The sequence below is a fragment of the Ahaetulla prasina genome, chromosome 9 (genome assembly GCF_028640845.1).
Source record: "Ahaetulla prasina isolate Xishuangbanna chromosome 9, ASM2864084v1, whole genome shotgun sequence".
Taxonomy (NCBI): Eukaryota; Metazoa; Chordata; class Lepidosauria; order Squamata; family Colubridae; genus Ahaetulla; species Ahaetulla prasina.
The window spans coordinates 1,524,550-1,538,070 of NC_080547.1; the positions used below are offsets into that span (position 1 = coordinate 1,524,550).

At 42.9% G+C, this 13,521-nt stretch overlaps 1 protein-coding gene across 2 annotated transcripts in view; it reads right to left on the reverse strand.

The window, feature by feature from the left end:
• Positions 1-2,222: 2,222 nt before the first annotated feature.
• ARHGAP25 (Rho GTPase activating protein 25) overlaps positions 2,223-13,521 on the reverse strand; it is a 31,928-nt gene continuing 20,629 nt past the window's right edge. Inside the window, exons 5-11 of one of the 2 annotated variants that reach the window (XM_058194114.1) lie at positions 12,127-12,334; positions 11,241-11,373; positions 9,920-9,993; positions 8,405-8,526; positions 7,280-7,482; positions 5,110-5,699; positions 2,223-3,108 (exon numbers count right to left, since the gene is read on the reverse strand). In XM_058194114.1, the coding sequence (XP_058050097.1) occupies positions 2,898-3,108; positions 5,110-5,699; positions 7,280-7,482; positions 8,405-8,526; positions 9,920-9,993; positions 11,241-11,373; positions 12,127-12,334 (1,541 nt within the window). In that variant the 3' untranslated portion in view covers positions 2,223-2,897. The remainder of the gene's footprint in view (positions 3,109-5,109; positions 5,700-7,279; positions 7,483-8,404; positions 8,527-9,919; positions 9,994-11,240; positions 11,374-12,126; positions 12,335-13,521) is intronic. The other variant, XM_058194115.1, reaches the window with a different exon arrangement.

A 13,521-nucleotide genomic window follows, 5' to 3' on the forward strand; every position in this document is an offset into this window, starting at 1 on the left:
GCAGACAGACAAAGAAGGAAGGATGGAGGGATGGAAGGGGAAGGGGGAGGGAGAGAGGGAGAGAGACAAGGAAGGAAGGAGGGAAGGAAGGAAGAAAAGAAGGGAGGGAGGGAGGGAGAGAGAGAGGGAAGAAGAAGGAGGGAGGACGGAAGGAAGGAAGGAGAAGGAAGGAAGAAAAAAAAGGAAGGGAGGGAGGGAAGGAAGAAAGGAAGGAATTATAGCTCTTCTCAAAAGCTACATTCAAAGAATCCGTCTTTCTCTAAACTGTAAAAAGGAGCCCTTGTAGCTGTCTAGCTAACAGCTACAATTTCTCTTTCCTTCCTTCACTCCTCCTCCACCACAAACAGCAATTTCAGGGCGGGAAGGTGTAGCATTAATCTAATAAGTAAATAAATATATCTGAAGGGGGCAGAGGGGGGGGGGAACCAGAGGGAGCTCAGGCGCATGATTGGGGCCCTGGCTGAGCCCTAAGCCAGCATCAGCCGACCAGGCTTCAAGTCAGAGGGCATGTTTTCCTCCTTCACCAGATGTTTCCAGATGTCATGCTTGAAGAAGGTCGATGCCCTCTCTAAAAATATAACCATTAGCAGCTCAATTTCCCACTGACTTGACCTTCAAGCCTGCGGAGCCCTTCCTTCCCTCAGCTTCAAGCGAATCTCCTGGATTTTGGCTGGCAGAGACACATCCAAAGAAGCCAAGCCTGCTCTCTAGAAAGCGTTTTGTGTGTGTGTGTGTCTGTGTGTGTGTGTGGAACCAAGTCCCTAACTAAGGAAGTGGAGGAATCTTCAGTTTATGCTAAACTGACCCCACCAGCCCTCCTTCGGGCTGCTGTACTGCTCAGCCAAGCTGACCGACGTCATAAAAAAATATGTACACAATAAATGGGAACGGTTCTATCCGAGGATTTTTTTTTTAAATGTTTGCAAAGCAATGTGTGCCTTTCTCCCCCCTACCCAGGGATATCTGGAGGGGGGAGGAGGGGGCTTCCTCCCCAAAAGTTTATACCCAGCCACTGTTCTGCCAAAAAATTTTTTTAAATATGACTTCTGTTACAAAAGTCATATTTTCTGCAGAAAATATGACTTCTGTAACAGAGTTGTTAATGCTTGGAACTCATTACCAGACTCCATAGTTTCTACTCAAAATCCCAAAATCTTCAACCAAAAACTGTCTACTATTGACCTCACCCCATTCCTAAGAGGACTATAAGGGGCGTGCATAAGAGCACAATAGTGCCTATCGTTCCTGTCCTATTGTTCCCTTCATTATATCAAATTAATATAGTTGTTGCATACTTTTGCTTATATATATATATATATTCTTCATGATATGTTGTTTTATTTGTGACAATGTTTGTGTATACTGTTGTGACAAAATGAAATTAAAAAAAAAAATATGGGAAGGGACAAGGACGCTATGGGGAATACTATTTGCTGTGCTTTGAAAAGAAGAGAGATTGATGGGAGATGCCAGGGGCTGCTCCGAGAAATATTTCCTTCCATGCACAGATCATGTGGACAGAAAGAGAGAAAGTGGTTTAAGTCCCAGATTCGCCTTTGAGCCAATCCAGAAACTGCCATTTAACAGTTAGAATGCGATCCAGAAGCAGATCAGATCAAGCGAGCTCAAGTTTATGCACCACCTAGTCTTGATTTAACAAAGGAAATTCCAAACGATATTCCAGAGAGGCTGGGAGGGGAAGATTTGAGCATCCCAGTCATACTCGGATCTTTGGATAAAATAATATTTCTCCATCATTTTAATAGTTAAAACTGGCCATCACTTTGTCTTTAGAGCACAACTCAACAGAGAACCTTTAGATCTGTTTTACTGTGCCAACTAATATCCAAAATATTTCCAGCAACGTTTTGTGTTTACACACATGATTTTTTAAAAGGGAAAGTACCAAAGGCATCTTTCAGGTTTTAACTATTGTTTTTCAAGTCTTGTATATTTGCCTTAGTCAAAAACTGGACACTTTGCGCCTTTTAATTCCAGCTCCGAATAAAATTGCCAATTTTGAAACCAGGCAAAAAGCTTCTCATATCACGGACTTGCAATGCATTAACGGCATTTCTCCTTTGCAGAAATATTAACAGAACAGAAATAAAGTTTCAGATTAAAATAACTAAGAGGCTTTTATCCTTGCTGTTGTTCTGCTCCATTTCACACAAGCTGCCATAAAGATAGAATATAATAATAATAATAATAATAACAACAACAACAACAACAACAACAACAACAGAGTTGGAAGGGATCTTGGAGGTCTTCTAATCCAGCCCCATCACAGGGACTATCACAGTGGTGCGTTTCAATTTTTTTTACTACCGGTTCTGTGAGTGTGGCTCAGTGGGCATGGTGTGGCATGACTTGGTGGGCGTGGCTTGGTGGGCATGGCAGAGGAAGGATACTGTAAAATCTCCATTCCCTCCTCAATCCAGGGGAAGGTTACTGCAAAATCCCCATTTCCTCCCGATCAGCTGGGACTCGGCAGGCAGAGAATAGATGGGGGCGGGGCCAGTCAGAGGCGGTATTTGCCAATTCTCCGAACTATTGAAAATTTCCGCTGCCGGTTCTCCAGAACTGGTCGGAACCTACTGAAACCCACTTCTGGTCTGAATTCTGCACTCGCTGCCAGAAACAGACGTCGTGTGGAATGCAAAGAACAGGACAGAAAAACATACAGGCAGATGGCAAGTTTACTTATTTAAGACACCTTTGTATTTTGTTTTCATCATTCGCAGACAGGAATAAAAAGTCTTAGTTGAAAAAGTATTATACGGTACACGGAGCCACCAAAATCAACCATCTTGTGAGAATGGAATCCAATAACCCGCCAGGGGTTCTGTATTGAATTTACACGAGTATAAGTACAAAGGTCCTTTGACAGTGAGGAATCACGGCTGCTCTGCACACTCTGTCTTTATAGGCACCTGGCCGGCGGACTTCAACAAGTCTTCGTGGTGTTGGTTCTCCTCGTTGACCTTCCCGGAACGTTTAAGATTCTGGAGCTCAGATTCCAGCTCTGCAGATTTAGTCTTTTCTTCTTCCATCTCTTTCTTAAGCCTGACCACTTTGGTCCAGACTTCAAAGTTTTCTTTCTCAAGGCTGCAAAAGGAAGAGCAAGTCACATCGAGCCACGATTCAAAGGAGCGACTCCTGTACTACCGCACGGTGGGAAGGAAGGAGGCAGAAAATTGGGGTGGGGGTGGGCAACCCGTGATCAGTTTGAGCTCAAGGTTTAGGTTTATATGGTAAGGCAGCAGAAAGCTTGGCTTACAGAACATCACCTCCTAGGTCAGAGGTCTTCAAACTTGGCAGCTTTAAGACTTGTGGACTTCAACTCCCAGAATTCTCCAGCCAGCTTAGCTTAGCTCAGGGGTCTGCAAACTTGGCTCTTTTAAGACTTGTGGACTTCAACTCCCAGAGTTCCTCAGCCAGCTTTGCTGGGAGTTGAAGTCCACAAGTCTTAAAGGAGCCAAGTTTGCAGACCCCTGGCTTAGCTGGTTGGAGAATTCTGGGAGTTGAAGTCCACAAGTCTTAAAGCTGCCAAGTTTGAAGACCTGTGTCCTGGGTATTGCACCCAAATGGCTCTCGATGACTCTCAAGTGGCATTGGGCAAATGGTGACCCATCCTGACAACACTCACAAAATACACAACTAAACATGGCATCAAAATCTCTGGTTTTCAAGGCATCCGATTTTGCTGCCTCTGCAAAACTTTTCTTACGCTCCTGTTTAATATCATGCTCCCACTTCATGTGCAGACACACACACACACATCAGTGAAATGAATGAGATCTCTGTCACACTGCATTAAAGGTCACCAAATTATCTCTTTCGCACATACTGTTAAAGTGGAAATTTTGAAGCCGTGGTTGGCTTGATTTTACATATACATTATAATGAATGTAGGTGTGCCAGTTCTGCTAAGCTGAAACCAAACCACATGGTGGTTTTTGCATGCTGTGTGAACCAGTCCCCTCTGAATTCCACGTGGGTCCGGTCCATTTCTTCCGAGAGGAAAGTGCCACATTGGTGAGACTGATGAGCCAGGCTTAGTTGGCTACCTAAATCATCTATTGCAATGTCCTTCCTGTCGAAGACTACTTCAGCTTCAATCGCAATAATACATGAGCAAACAATAGATTCAAACTTAATGTTAACCGCTCCAATCTTGATTGCAGAAAATATGACTTCAGTAACAGAGTTGTTAATGCTTGGAACACACTACCTGACTCTGTGGTCTCTTCTCAAAATCCCCAAAGCTTTAACCAAAAACTGTCTACTATTGACCTCACCCAGTGGTGGGATTCAGCCAGTTCGCACCACTTCGGGAGAACCGGTTGTTAACCTTCTGAGTAGTTTGGCAAACTGGTTGTTGGAAGAAATTATTAGGCAGAGAACCAGTTGTTAAATTACTTGAATCCCACCACTGACCTCACCCCATTCCTAAGAGGGGCATGCATAAGAGCACAAAAGTGCCTACCGTTCCTGTCCTATTGTTCCCTTTCACTATTTCAAATTAATATAGTTGTTGCATACTTTTGCTTATATATTATGTTTGTGTATACTGTTGTGACAAAATAGGGGGAAAAAATAAATCAATCATGGCTTCCTTCTGTGCTGAAAGAAGCAGCCATTCACTAAAGTTTCTGTCCAAAGTTGTAACTCGGATTTGGTTGAACATGGAGTACCCCAAACATAACACCTTGCCAATGAGTTGGACTATAGCTCCCATAATTCCTAGCCAGCATGGCCCATGCACACAATGGGGAAGGATGCAATAAAGCCACTTTTAGGAACAGCTTCTTCCCAATCTCTAAAGCAGGGGTCGTCCACAAGTCTTAAAGTGGCCAAGGTTGGAGACCCCCTCCTCTAAAGAGATGCATGAACGACCAGTTGGCTGGAGCGGGATGATAGACTTGGAAGGAGCTTGAAGTCCAGCCTACTGGAATCCAAATTAAAATCCTGCTCCAAAATGCGTGTCCTCTTTTCAGCGTTGTTATAACTCTAATGGTCATTAAATGAACGGCCATAAGTGGAGGACTACCTGTAGAGTTAGTTGGTCTGAGAGAGAAATGGAATCAACCAAGGTGTTTGCATTACCTTCTCATTTGCTCCTCGTAGCTATTTTTCTGCGCCGCCATCTCCTCTTTCAGCTCCGCAATCGTCTTCCTAAGCAGTTCAGGGTCTTCTGGATATACGTTGTCCTCCTCAAACGGGAGCTCCAGAATTGTGGTGCCGTTTTCTGTAGACCCGGGAGGGTCATTCGCTTGTAAACACGTTCCAAAATCTTCTCCTAGTTGGCCCGAAGAACTTTTGTGGGCCTCACTTGCGGGACTCTGCTCTACCCGGCAGAGGCTGCCAGAGTCGGAGGGTTGTGTGAAGCTAAACAGTTTGGAAATTCCCTGTGACAAAGTTCTTTTGTGACCTCCTGAGGGAGAATTGGGACTGGGCTGGACCATGGATGAAGATGATGATGACGATGACCAAAAGTTGCCAGTGAAAATGTGAGTTCTGTCCATGTTTTGGTTCCGCCTGTTGGAAGAAAAACTCTCAATGTATTTCCTGTTTGGAAGCGTCTGAGTTCGCTTTCGCATGGCCTGGGTCTCCCTAGACGGAGGTTCTCCTGCATCTTCCGCCGATGGAGCCAAACCGTCGCTTAATTTGGAGTTGGAAGCTTCGAGGTCGTCTTTCTGAAAATAAAACCAAGAATGTTGGAGAAGGCGGGCCTACTGGACACAACCGAGCAGCTCTGCTGAGTTTCATGCCCCAATTAACATGTAGGGCAGGGGTGAAATGTAAAATTTGTTACCACCGGTTCTGTGGGCATGGCTTGATGGGTGTGTGTGTAATGTGACTGGGTGGGCATGGCCAACATTTTTTTTTTTTAACTTTTAAAAGCATTTTTTTTACAACCTCTTCGGCCAAAGAGGTTGTAGAAAAAATGCTTTTAAAAGGCTCCTCTGACGATCCCAGCTGAGCCACGCGATCATCAGAGGCTCTTTTTTTTTTTTACTTTTAAAAGCATTTTTTTGGCCGAAGAAAAAATGCTTTTAAAAGTGAAAACCAAAACCTCTGATGATCATGTGGGGGGCATGGGGGGTGGGGCAGGGATTTTTGCTACCGGATTGGATGATCCGGTCCCAACCGTGAGCATTTCACCCCTGACGTGGAGGCCTTACCTCACCACTCCCCCCTCTCTTGGCTCGGAGTTCTGTTTGCTATGGGTGTATTACTTGGAACACTGACACTGTCCCTTTAAATCCTTCTATTCCCCACCAGTCAGTTAGAACCGAAGAAGCTTCTTGGATGAGAAGCGAAATGTTTTCAAAGGGAAAAAAAAAAGACCTAGAAAGTCCAGATGCCTTTTGGAAAAAGCACCTTTGGGACAACCATGACCTGGATGATGGAGAATAATATAATATATAATATAACAACAGAGTTGGAAGGGACCTTGGAGGCCTTCTAGTCCAGCCCCCTGCCCAGGCAGGAAACCCTAAACCATTTCAGACAGATGGTTATCCAACATTTTCTTTAAAATTAACCATTAACACTCTCACGTCTGATTACTCTGTAGATTGCTCTCCTGCCAGGCATTATGCAGACAGATCTCTCTGTGGAGGCCAGAAATCTAGTCTCTCTCGAAGCCCAAATGATCCTGCAAGCCATGATCCAGCCACCAGTGGAATCTCAGTCCTGACCACTGGGATCTGGGAATTCCCATTCAAAATCCACTGTTGATGGAGCCTATTTAACCCATGGCCAAAACTGTGTCGGAAGAGAAGCAAACTCTATCTTAAAATGGCCAATAGCTAAAGGTGACTTTAAGCTTCCTTAGAAGGACCCAAAGGCAACATCAAGAAGACGTAGCATTAAAAAAAAAAAAAATACATGTTCATAGAAATTTATCCCGGAATAGCTCCTTTTGTTATTTTGCAACCATCAATAAAAACATATTTCATTTATTTAGGTTTTATTTTCAGGCAGGATTTCAGGGCTTGTCGTTGGAATGCTGTCTTAAGTTTTCATGCTTGAAGCGGTTATTAAAATAGCAATTTAATTCCACTGTTCTTGTTTTCGCTAGCTTTCTTCAGCGCCCCCTGTAGGCCAAACAAAGGAACTGAAATCTCAGAAATAAGCAGGTTTTTTTTTTAAAAAAAATTCTACGCAAATTCAATACGGGCACAAAAATTAGGTTTTGCTTATATGGGCAGATGCACTCCTGGGTCCTTCCAGGTGAACCACGGGATTAAAAAACCGAGCAGCCACTCACAGTTTGCAACAGGCTCCTGTTGTCCCTCCAGGTCATGGATGGCCTCTGTACAGCGTCCCAACCGACAGAGCTCCGAAGCACCGGAGTTTTGATGGAACTGCTTTCGGAGGGAGGAGGAGAAGGCCTTGCGTCTTTGGCCCCCGGGAAGAGCTTCTCGTGGTCACTGATCATTGTCATCATCACTTTTTGAATCTGGGGAGTCCCTGCGGGAGAAGCAAGGAAAGTACAACAGGCATTGCTTTTAACGCACAACAGAGTGTAAACGGAAGACGTTCACAGCTCCGGTTCCCATAACCAGGCTACTGGGAGCTGGAATAGAATAGAATAGAATAGAATAGAATAGAATAGAATAGAATAGAATAGAATAGGATAGGATAGGATAGGATAGAATAGAATAGAATAGAATAGAATATAATTCTTTATTAATAGATTAATTAATATTAATATTAATAGAATTCTACAGAGGAACTATTGAGTCTGTCATCTGTACCTCTATAACTGTCTGGTTTGGTTCTGCAACACAACAAGACAGACCCAGACTTCAGAAGATAATTAGAACTGCAGAAAAAGCAATGGCTACATTGAGGACCTGTATACTGCACGAATCAAAAAGAGGGCTGTGAAAATAATTACAGACCCCTCACATCCTGGACATAAACTGTTTCAACTCCTACCCTCTAAATGACGCTACAGAGCACTGCACACCAGAACAACTAGACACAAGAACAGTTTTTCCCCAAAGACCATCATTCTGCTAAACAAATAATTCCCTCAACACTGTCAAACTATTTACTAAGTCTGCACTACTATTAATCTTCTCATCATTCCCATCTCCCATCTCCTCCCATTCATGACTGCATGACTGTAACTTTGCTGCTTGTATTCTTACGATTTATATTGTAAGGATAAAGGCAAAAAAAAATGCTTTTAAAAGTAAAAAAAAAAAGTTGGCCATGCCCACCCAGTCACCTTAACCCCCCCCCACCAAGCCACGCCCACAGAACCGGTAGTAACAAATTTTACATTTCACCCCTGCATTGACAGCAATCTTACAGACATTGTGGCCCCTTAGAGACCCACAACAGAGTCAAAAATCCCTGTGCAAGGAGCGGGTTCCGATTTCACCTCTCATAATAGTCACTGGATCTTCCATCTGGGGCCGAATAATGTTCACACCAAACACAGTTGCCAGGTTGTCCACACTCATCTTGTTGGTGTCAGAGCTCTGCTGGACTTCATGCAGGAACCTGTTGCAATTGAAACCAAGGGTCCAAAGCCATCACCTGGGTGCTCATCAGTTGCAAGAGAGGAGCAAATAAGAAAGGGATAGAAACTGGAGGAGGAAGTAAAAACCTTCTCTAGAAGAACATCCCATTACGATCCTTCCAACAGAGCAAAATTGCAAACAAAATGGACATGTCCAGTGGTGGGATTCAGCCAGTTCGCACCACTTCGGGAGAACCAGTTGCGGTTCTTTCTGAGGAGTCTGGCAAACTGGTTGTTGGAAGAAATCATTAGGGCAGAGAACCGGTTGTTAAATCCCTTGAATCCCACCACTGGACATGTCTGAAGGTTGGAATTCGTGTTAGAACAGGGGTCTCCAACCTTGGCAGCTTTAAGAACTGTGGGCTTCAATTCCCAGAATTCCTCAGCCAGCAAAACTTATGACCATTCATTTAATGACCATTAAACTTACAACAATGCTGAAAATTTTGAATCCTACTACTCGTCCAACCCCCTGCTCAAGCAGAAGAGCCAATATTGTTTTAGCCGGATGGCTGTCCAGTCTCTTCTTAAACAGCATCAATGAGTAGATGAAGTTGTTTGGAGAGATTAACAGAAGTAGCAGAATAACAGAGTTGGAAGGGACCTTGGAGGTCACCTAGTCCAACCCTCTGCCCAAGCAGGAGATCCTACACCATTTCTGACAGATGGCAGTCCAGTCTCTTCTTGAAAGCCTCCAGTGATGAAGCTCCCACAACTTCTGAAGGCAACTTGTGTTCCATCGGTTGATTTGTTCTCACTGTCAGAAAATTCCTCCTTATTTCCAGGTTGAATCTCTCCTTGGTCAGTTTCCATCCATTATTCCTTGTCTGGCCTTCCGGTGCTTTGGAAAATAGCTTGACCTCCTACTTTCTGTGAATTGGACCTTTGTTTTCACCACCAGGGGCCCCATCTTTTTTGACTATATCTGCAAAGACCCCTGTGCTTCCAATGTTAAAACACTGGCGTAAGATAATGGGTAGAATATACAGAAATGGAAAAAGGACTATTTTCCAATAGTGTAGAACAGGGGTCTCCAACCTTGGCAACTTTAAGACTTGTGGACTTCAACTCCCAGCTTTGCTGGCTGAGGGATTCTGGAAGTTGAAGTCCACAAGTCTTAAAGTTGCCAAGGTTGGAGACCCCTGGTGTAGAAGATGAGTTGTAATTTCGTAATTTACAAGGCAAGGGAATGACTGGTTAGTAGCAGGGGCTATGAGTCTCAAAACAGATGAACTCAGAAAAGTTGAGGTGCTACCAGTTACAAATCACATTTCTTAAGATCGGCGACTTAGGATCATTTCCAAGAGAAGACGAGAGCAGCAACATGTTTTGCCCTTCAGTTGAAGACAGCAAAGTCTCAAAAGAGGAACCTACCGGCAGATGTAACTCAGAAGGTTATAGTTGTCCGAGGGTAAACGTGCCAGCTCCTTCACTAGCTGTGGGTGACCCTAGAAGAATATAACAATGGGTTTTAAAATCACCTTTTGCAAACTTTTAATAAGCCAAGTCAATGAGAAAGCCAGATTCACTTAAAAACCATGTCACTAGCTTAACAATTACAAGCGATTCATTTAACAACTCGGACAAGAAAGATCGTAAAATGGAACAAAACTCACTTCACAACCAGTGGGTGGGCTGCTGCCAAATGTACACAACCGGTTCGCCTGGAACCGAAAATGCACACACGTGCCTTCCACGCATACACACGGCATCAAAAAACTAGTGATTGTATAGGACAGTGGTGGCAAATCTATGGCACATGTGCCATAGTATGCTCTCTATGGGCACACCCCAGCCCAGCTCCATTTCTCCCGCAGGGGTGAGAGATAGATGGAAGGAGGGAGAGAGAGAGAGGGAGGGAGGGAAAGAGAGAGAGGGAGAGAAAGAGAGAGGGAGAGGGAGGGAAAGAGAAATGATACTACAAAGGTTTTTTCTTTTTTATTGTTGCTAAATGTAATATTTCAAAAGCAGAAAAGAAATGAAGGGGCATAAAAGTGCATTTATCATGTTTTTCATAAAACATTTAGCTGAACTCTGCCCTGTTTATTATTATTTTAGGCAGTAAAACCTCCTTAAATTGCCATGTGGGCACTTTGCAACAAATAAAGGGGTTTGGGGTTGCAGTTTGGCCACTCGATCTCTAAAAGATTCGCCATCACTGATATAGGCCGTGATAACACCAGGGTGGATGGGGTCAGCCACTAGTCGGAACTACCGGTTCGCCCGAACTGGTCTGAATCGGCAGCAGCCCATCACTGTTCACAACTGTCTTGCTTAGTGGTGGAACTTTTGGGCTCATTGAGGGTTGCATAGGTTGTGGGGAGGGGAGAAAAAAGCTAGACACCCTCTCCTGAAATTCCATGGTTCTTGATGATCCCTTCGCCAGGTTCAGCCTCCCAGCTTCCTGACGGGTCTTCCTGTTGAAGAACCTTCCTGTTCAACTCAAGGATGGAAGGAGACAAACAGCAATCAGTCAGGGTGCTGCTGGAAAGTAGACATGGATTAAACCCTAAAATGCCTACTTTATTTAAGTTACTGGAGTTCAGCCTATGGCCAAGCTAGGGGGGTAGGGAGACGCACTTCGGCTTCTCTCTCGGACCCCACGTTGGGCGATCTCATGATATCATCCGAGTGGGAGGAACACCTTCAGAAGGATCTTCATTAACATTTTGAGAAGTATCTGGGATTGTAATACCTTGCCTTCGTCAGACGTTAGAAGCTGACCACACAAGAGAAACTCCTCGTACTGGCTCCAAGGAATGACCGGCTCAGGAAGTTCTCGTAGGTAAAGCTTAAACAAAGACGCCACAGTGTGCACATCCGTTTCTCTGTAAATAAAATAAAATAAAATAAAATAAAATAAAATAAAATAAAATAAAATAAAATAAAATAAAATAAATAAAATAAAATAAAATAATAAAATAAAATAAAATAAAATAAAATAAAATAAATCATCAATCAATCAATCAATAAAAAAGGATGAGTCAGACATCAGAGAAAGTAATCATTCCACTTTCATCTACAGGTACACCTCGACTTAGGACCACAATTGAGGCCAAACTTTCTGTGGCTAAGCGAGACATTTGTTAAGTGAACTCTGTCTCTGACACCTTTCTTGTCACCGTGGTTAAGAGAATCAGTGCAGTTCGTTAAATTAGTAACGTGGTTGTCTATGGAGATTCTCAGTCATCCAGGTCATGGTTCATGGTCCCAAAAGTGCACTTTCAAGAGGCAACTGGATTTTCTGGTTTTTTTCTTTGAAGACGTTTTGCTTCTCATCCAAGGAGAGCGACAAATAGGAGAGCTGAAGAAGCTTCTTGGACGAGAAGCGAAAGATCTCCAAAGAAAAACCAGGAAGTCCAGTTGCCTCTTGAAAAAAGCACTTTTGAGTCTGGAGGCTGATTGGCTAAAGGGAACTTCCAGTCTAGCCTTTCCCACCTGGGATCCCTCCGAGTTGAAACGGATCTCAACTTTTAGCAGTCTCGTCCATGCTGACTGGGGAATTCTTGGAACTGGAGGCTCTTTGCTTGAGGAAGCCTCACCAGTCTTATCATTGCAAGCTTGAGAGAAGGGCCACCTACTGGTCAAATGAAGGTCTTTCGCCGGCATCAAATGCATCCCGCAGTTTCTTCACCAAATTGTCTTGGCCAGGCAGTCGGAAAACACCTTCCTCATTCAGGCCATTCTTCCTGATGAATTCTGCACACTTCTCCACCAAGATAGGAACCTGATGCTGCCCAAACTTCTGTTCATACATCATGGTGTCCCCCAGCTGTTGTCCAAAGACCACTGGAAGGGAGGGAGGGAGGGAGGGAGGGAAGGGGGAGAGAGAGAGAGAGAGAGAGGGCAGAGGGAAAGAGGGAGGGAGGGAGGACAGAATTATCAAATGCTTTTTCAATTCTACAGACCATCTTCTTACATGAAGCCCTGCTAAGAATTTCAAGTATACTAATGGTATATTATTATTAGAATAATTAAAGCGATTTATGGAGAGCAAACAGCACAGATTATAGTAAATGGTAGTTTGACAGAAGTTATTAAGATTGCGAAAGGAACAAGACAGGGATGTCCCTTATCACCATTATTGTTTGTTTTGACTCTGGAACCATTATTAGATAAAATACGAGAATTAATGAAAATAGAGGGAATTAAGATTAGACAATATGAGTACAAAGTTAGAGCTTTTGCAGATGATGTAGTGGTTACGTTAATGAATCCTATAAATTCAAGTAGATTTTTGTTGGAAGTAATTGATAAATATGGAAAGGTATCAGGATTTAAAATAAATCAGAAAAAAACAAAAGTGATAATTAAAAATATGTCTATACAACAGAAACAAAAACTAGAGGAAATGACAGGATTTGAGGTAGTAAAAAAGGTTAAATATTTAGGGGTCTATATTAGCTCATCGAACAAGAAACTTTATAAGAATAATTATGACTTGCTATGGCAAAAAGTTCAGAATGATATGAATGGCTGGAAGAAATTGCAGTTATCCCTATTGGGAAGGATTGCGGCTATTAAAATGAATGTGTTACCTAGATTTTTGTTTCTGTTCCAGATGATACCTATAATTAAAAAGGATAAAAATTTGGAAGATTGGCAGAGTGGGATTAATAAATTTATATGGCAGGGTAAAAGGCGAGGTTAAAATGAAAATAATACAGGATTCACGGGAAAGAGGTGGTTTAAGAATGCCTAATTTTAAACTATATTATGAAGCAGTAACCTCTCAGTAATAAGTGACTGGTTTAACTTAACAGAGGAAAGAATTTTGAATATAGAAGGTTATGACTTGTTATATGGATGGCATGCGTACTTATTTTATGGAAAAAGTGGATAGGGCTTTTAAGAATCATGTGTTGAGAAGTGCTCTTTATGGTCTGGAATAAATATTCCTATAAATTAGATTATAAGATTCCTATATGGGCGAGCCCTAGACATGCAATAGAGAATATAAATATAGAACAGAAACA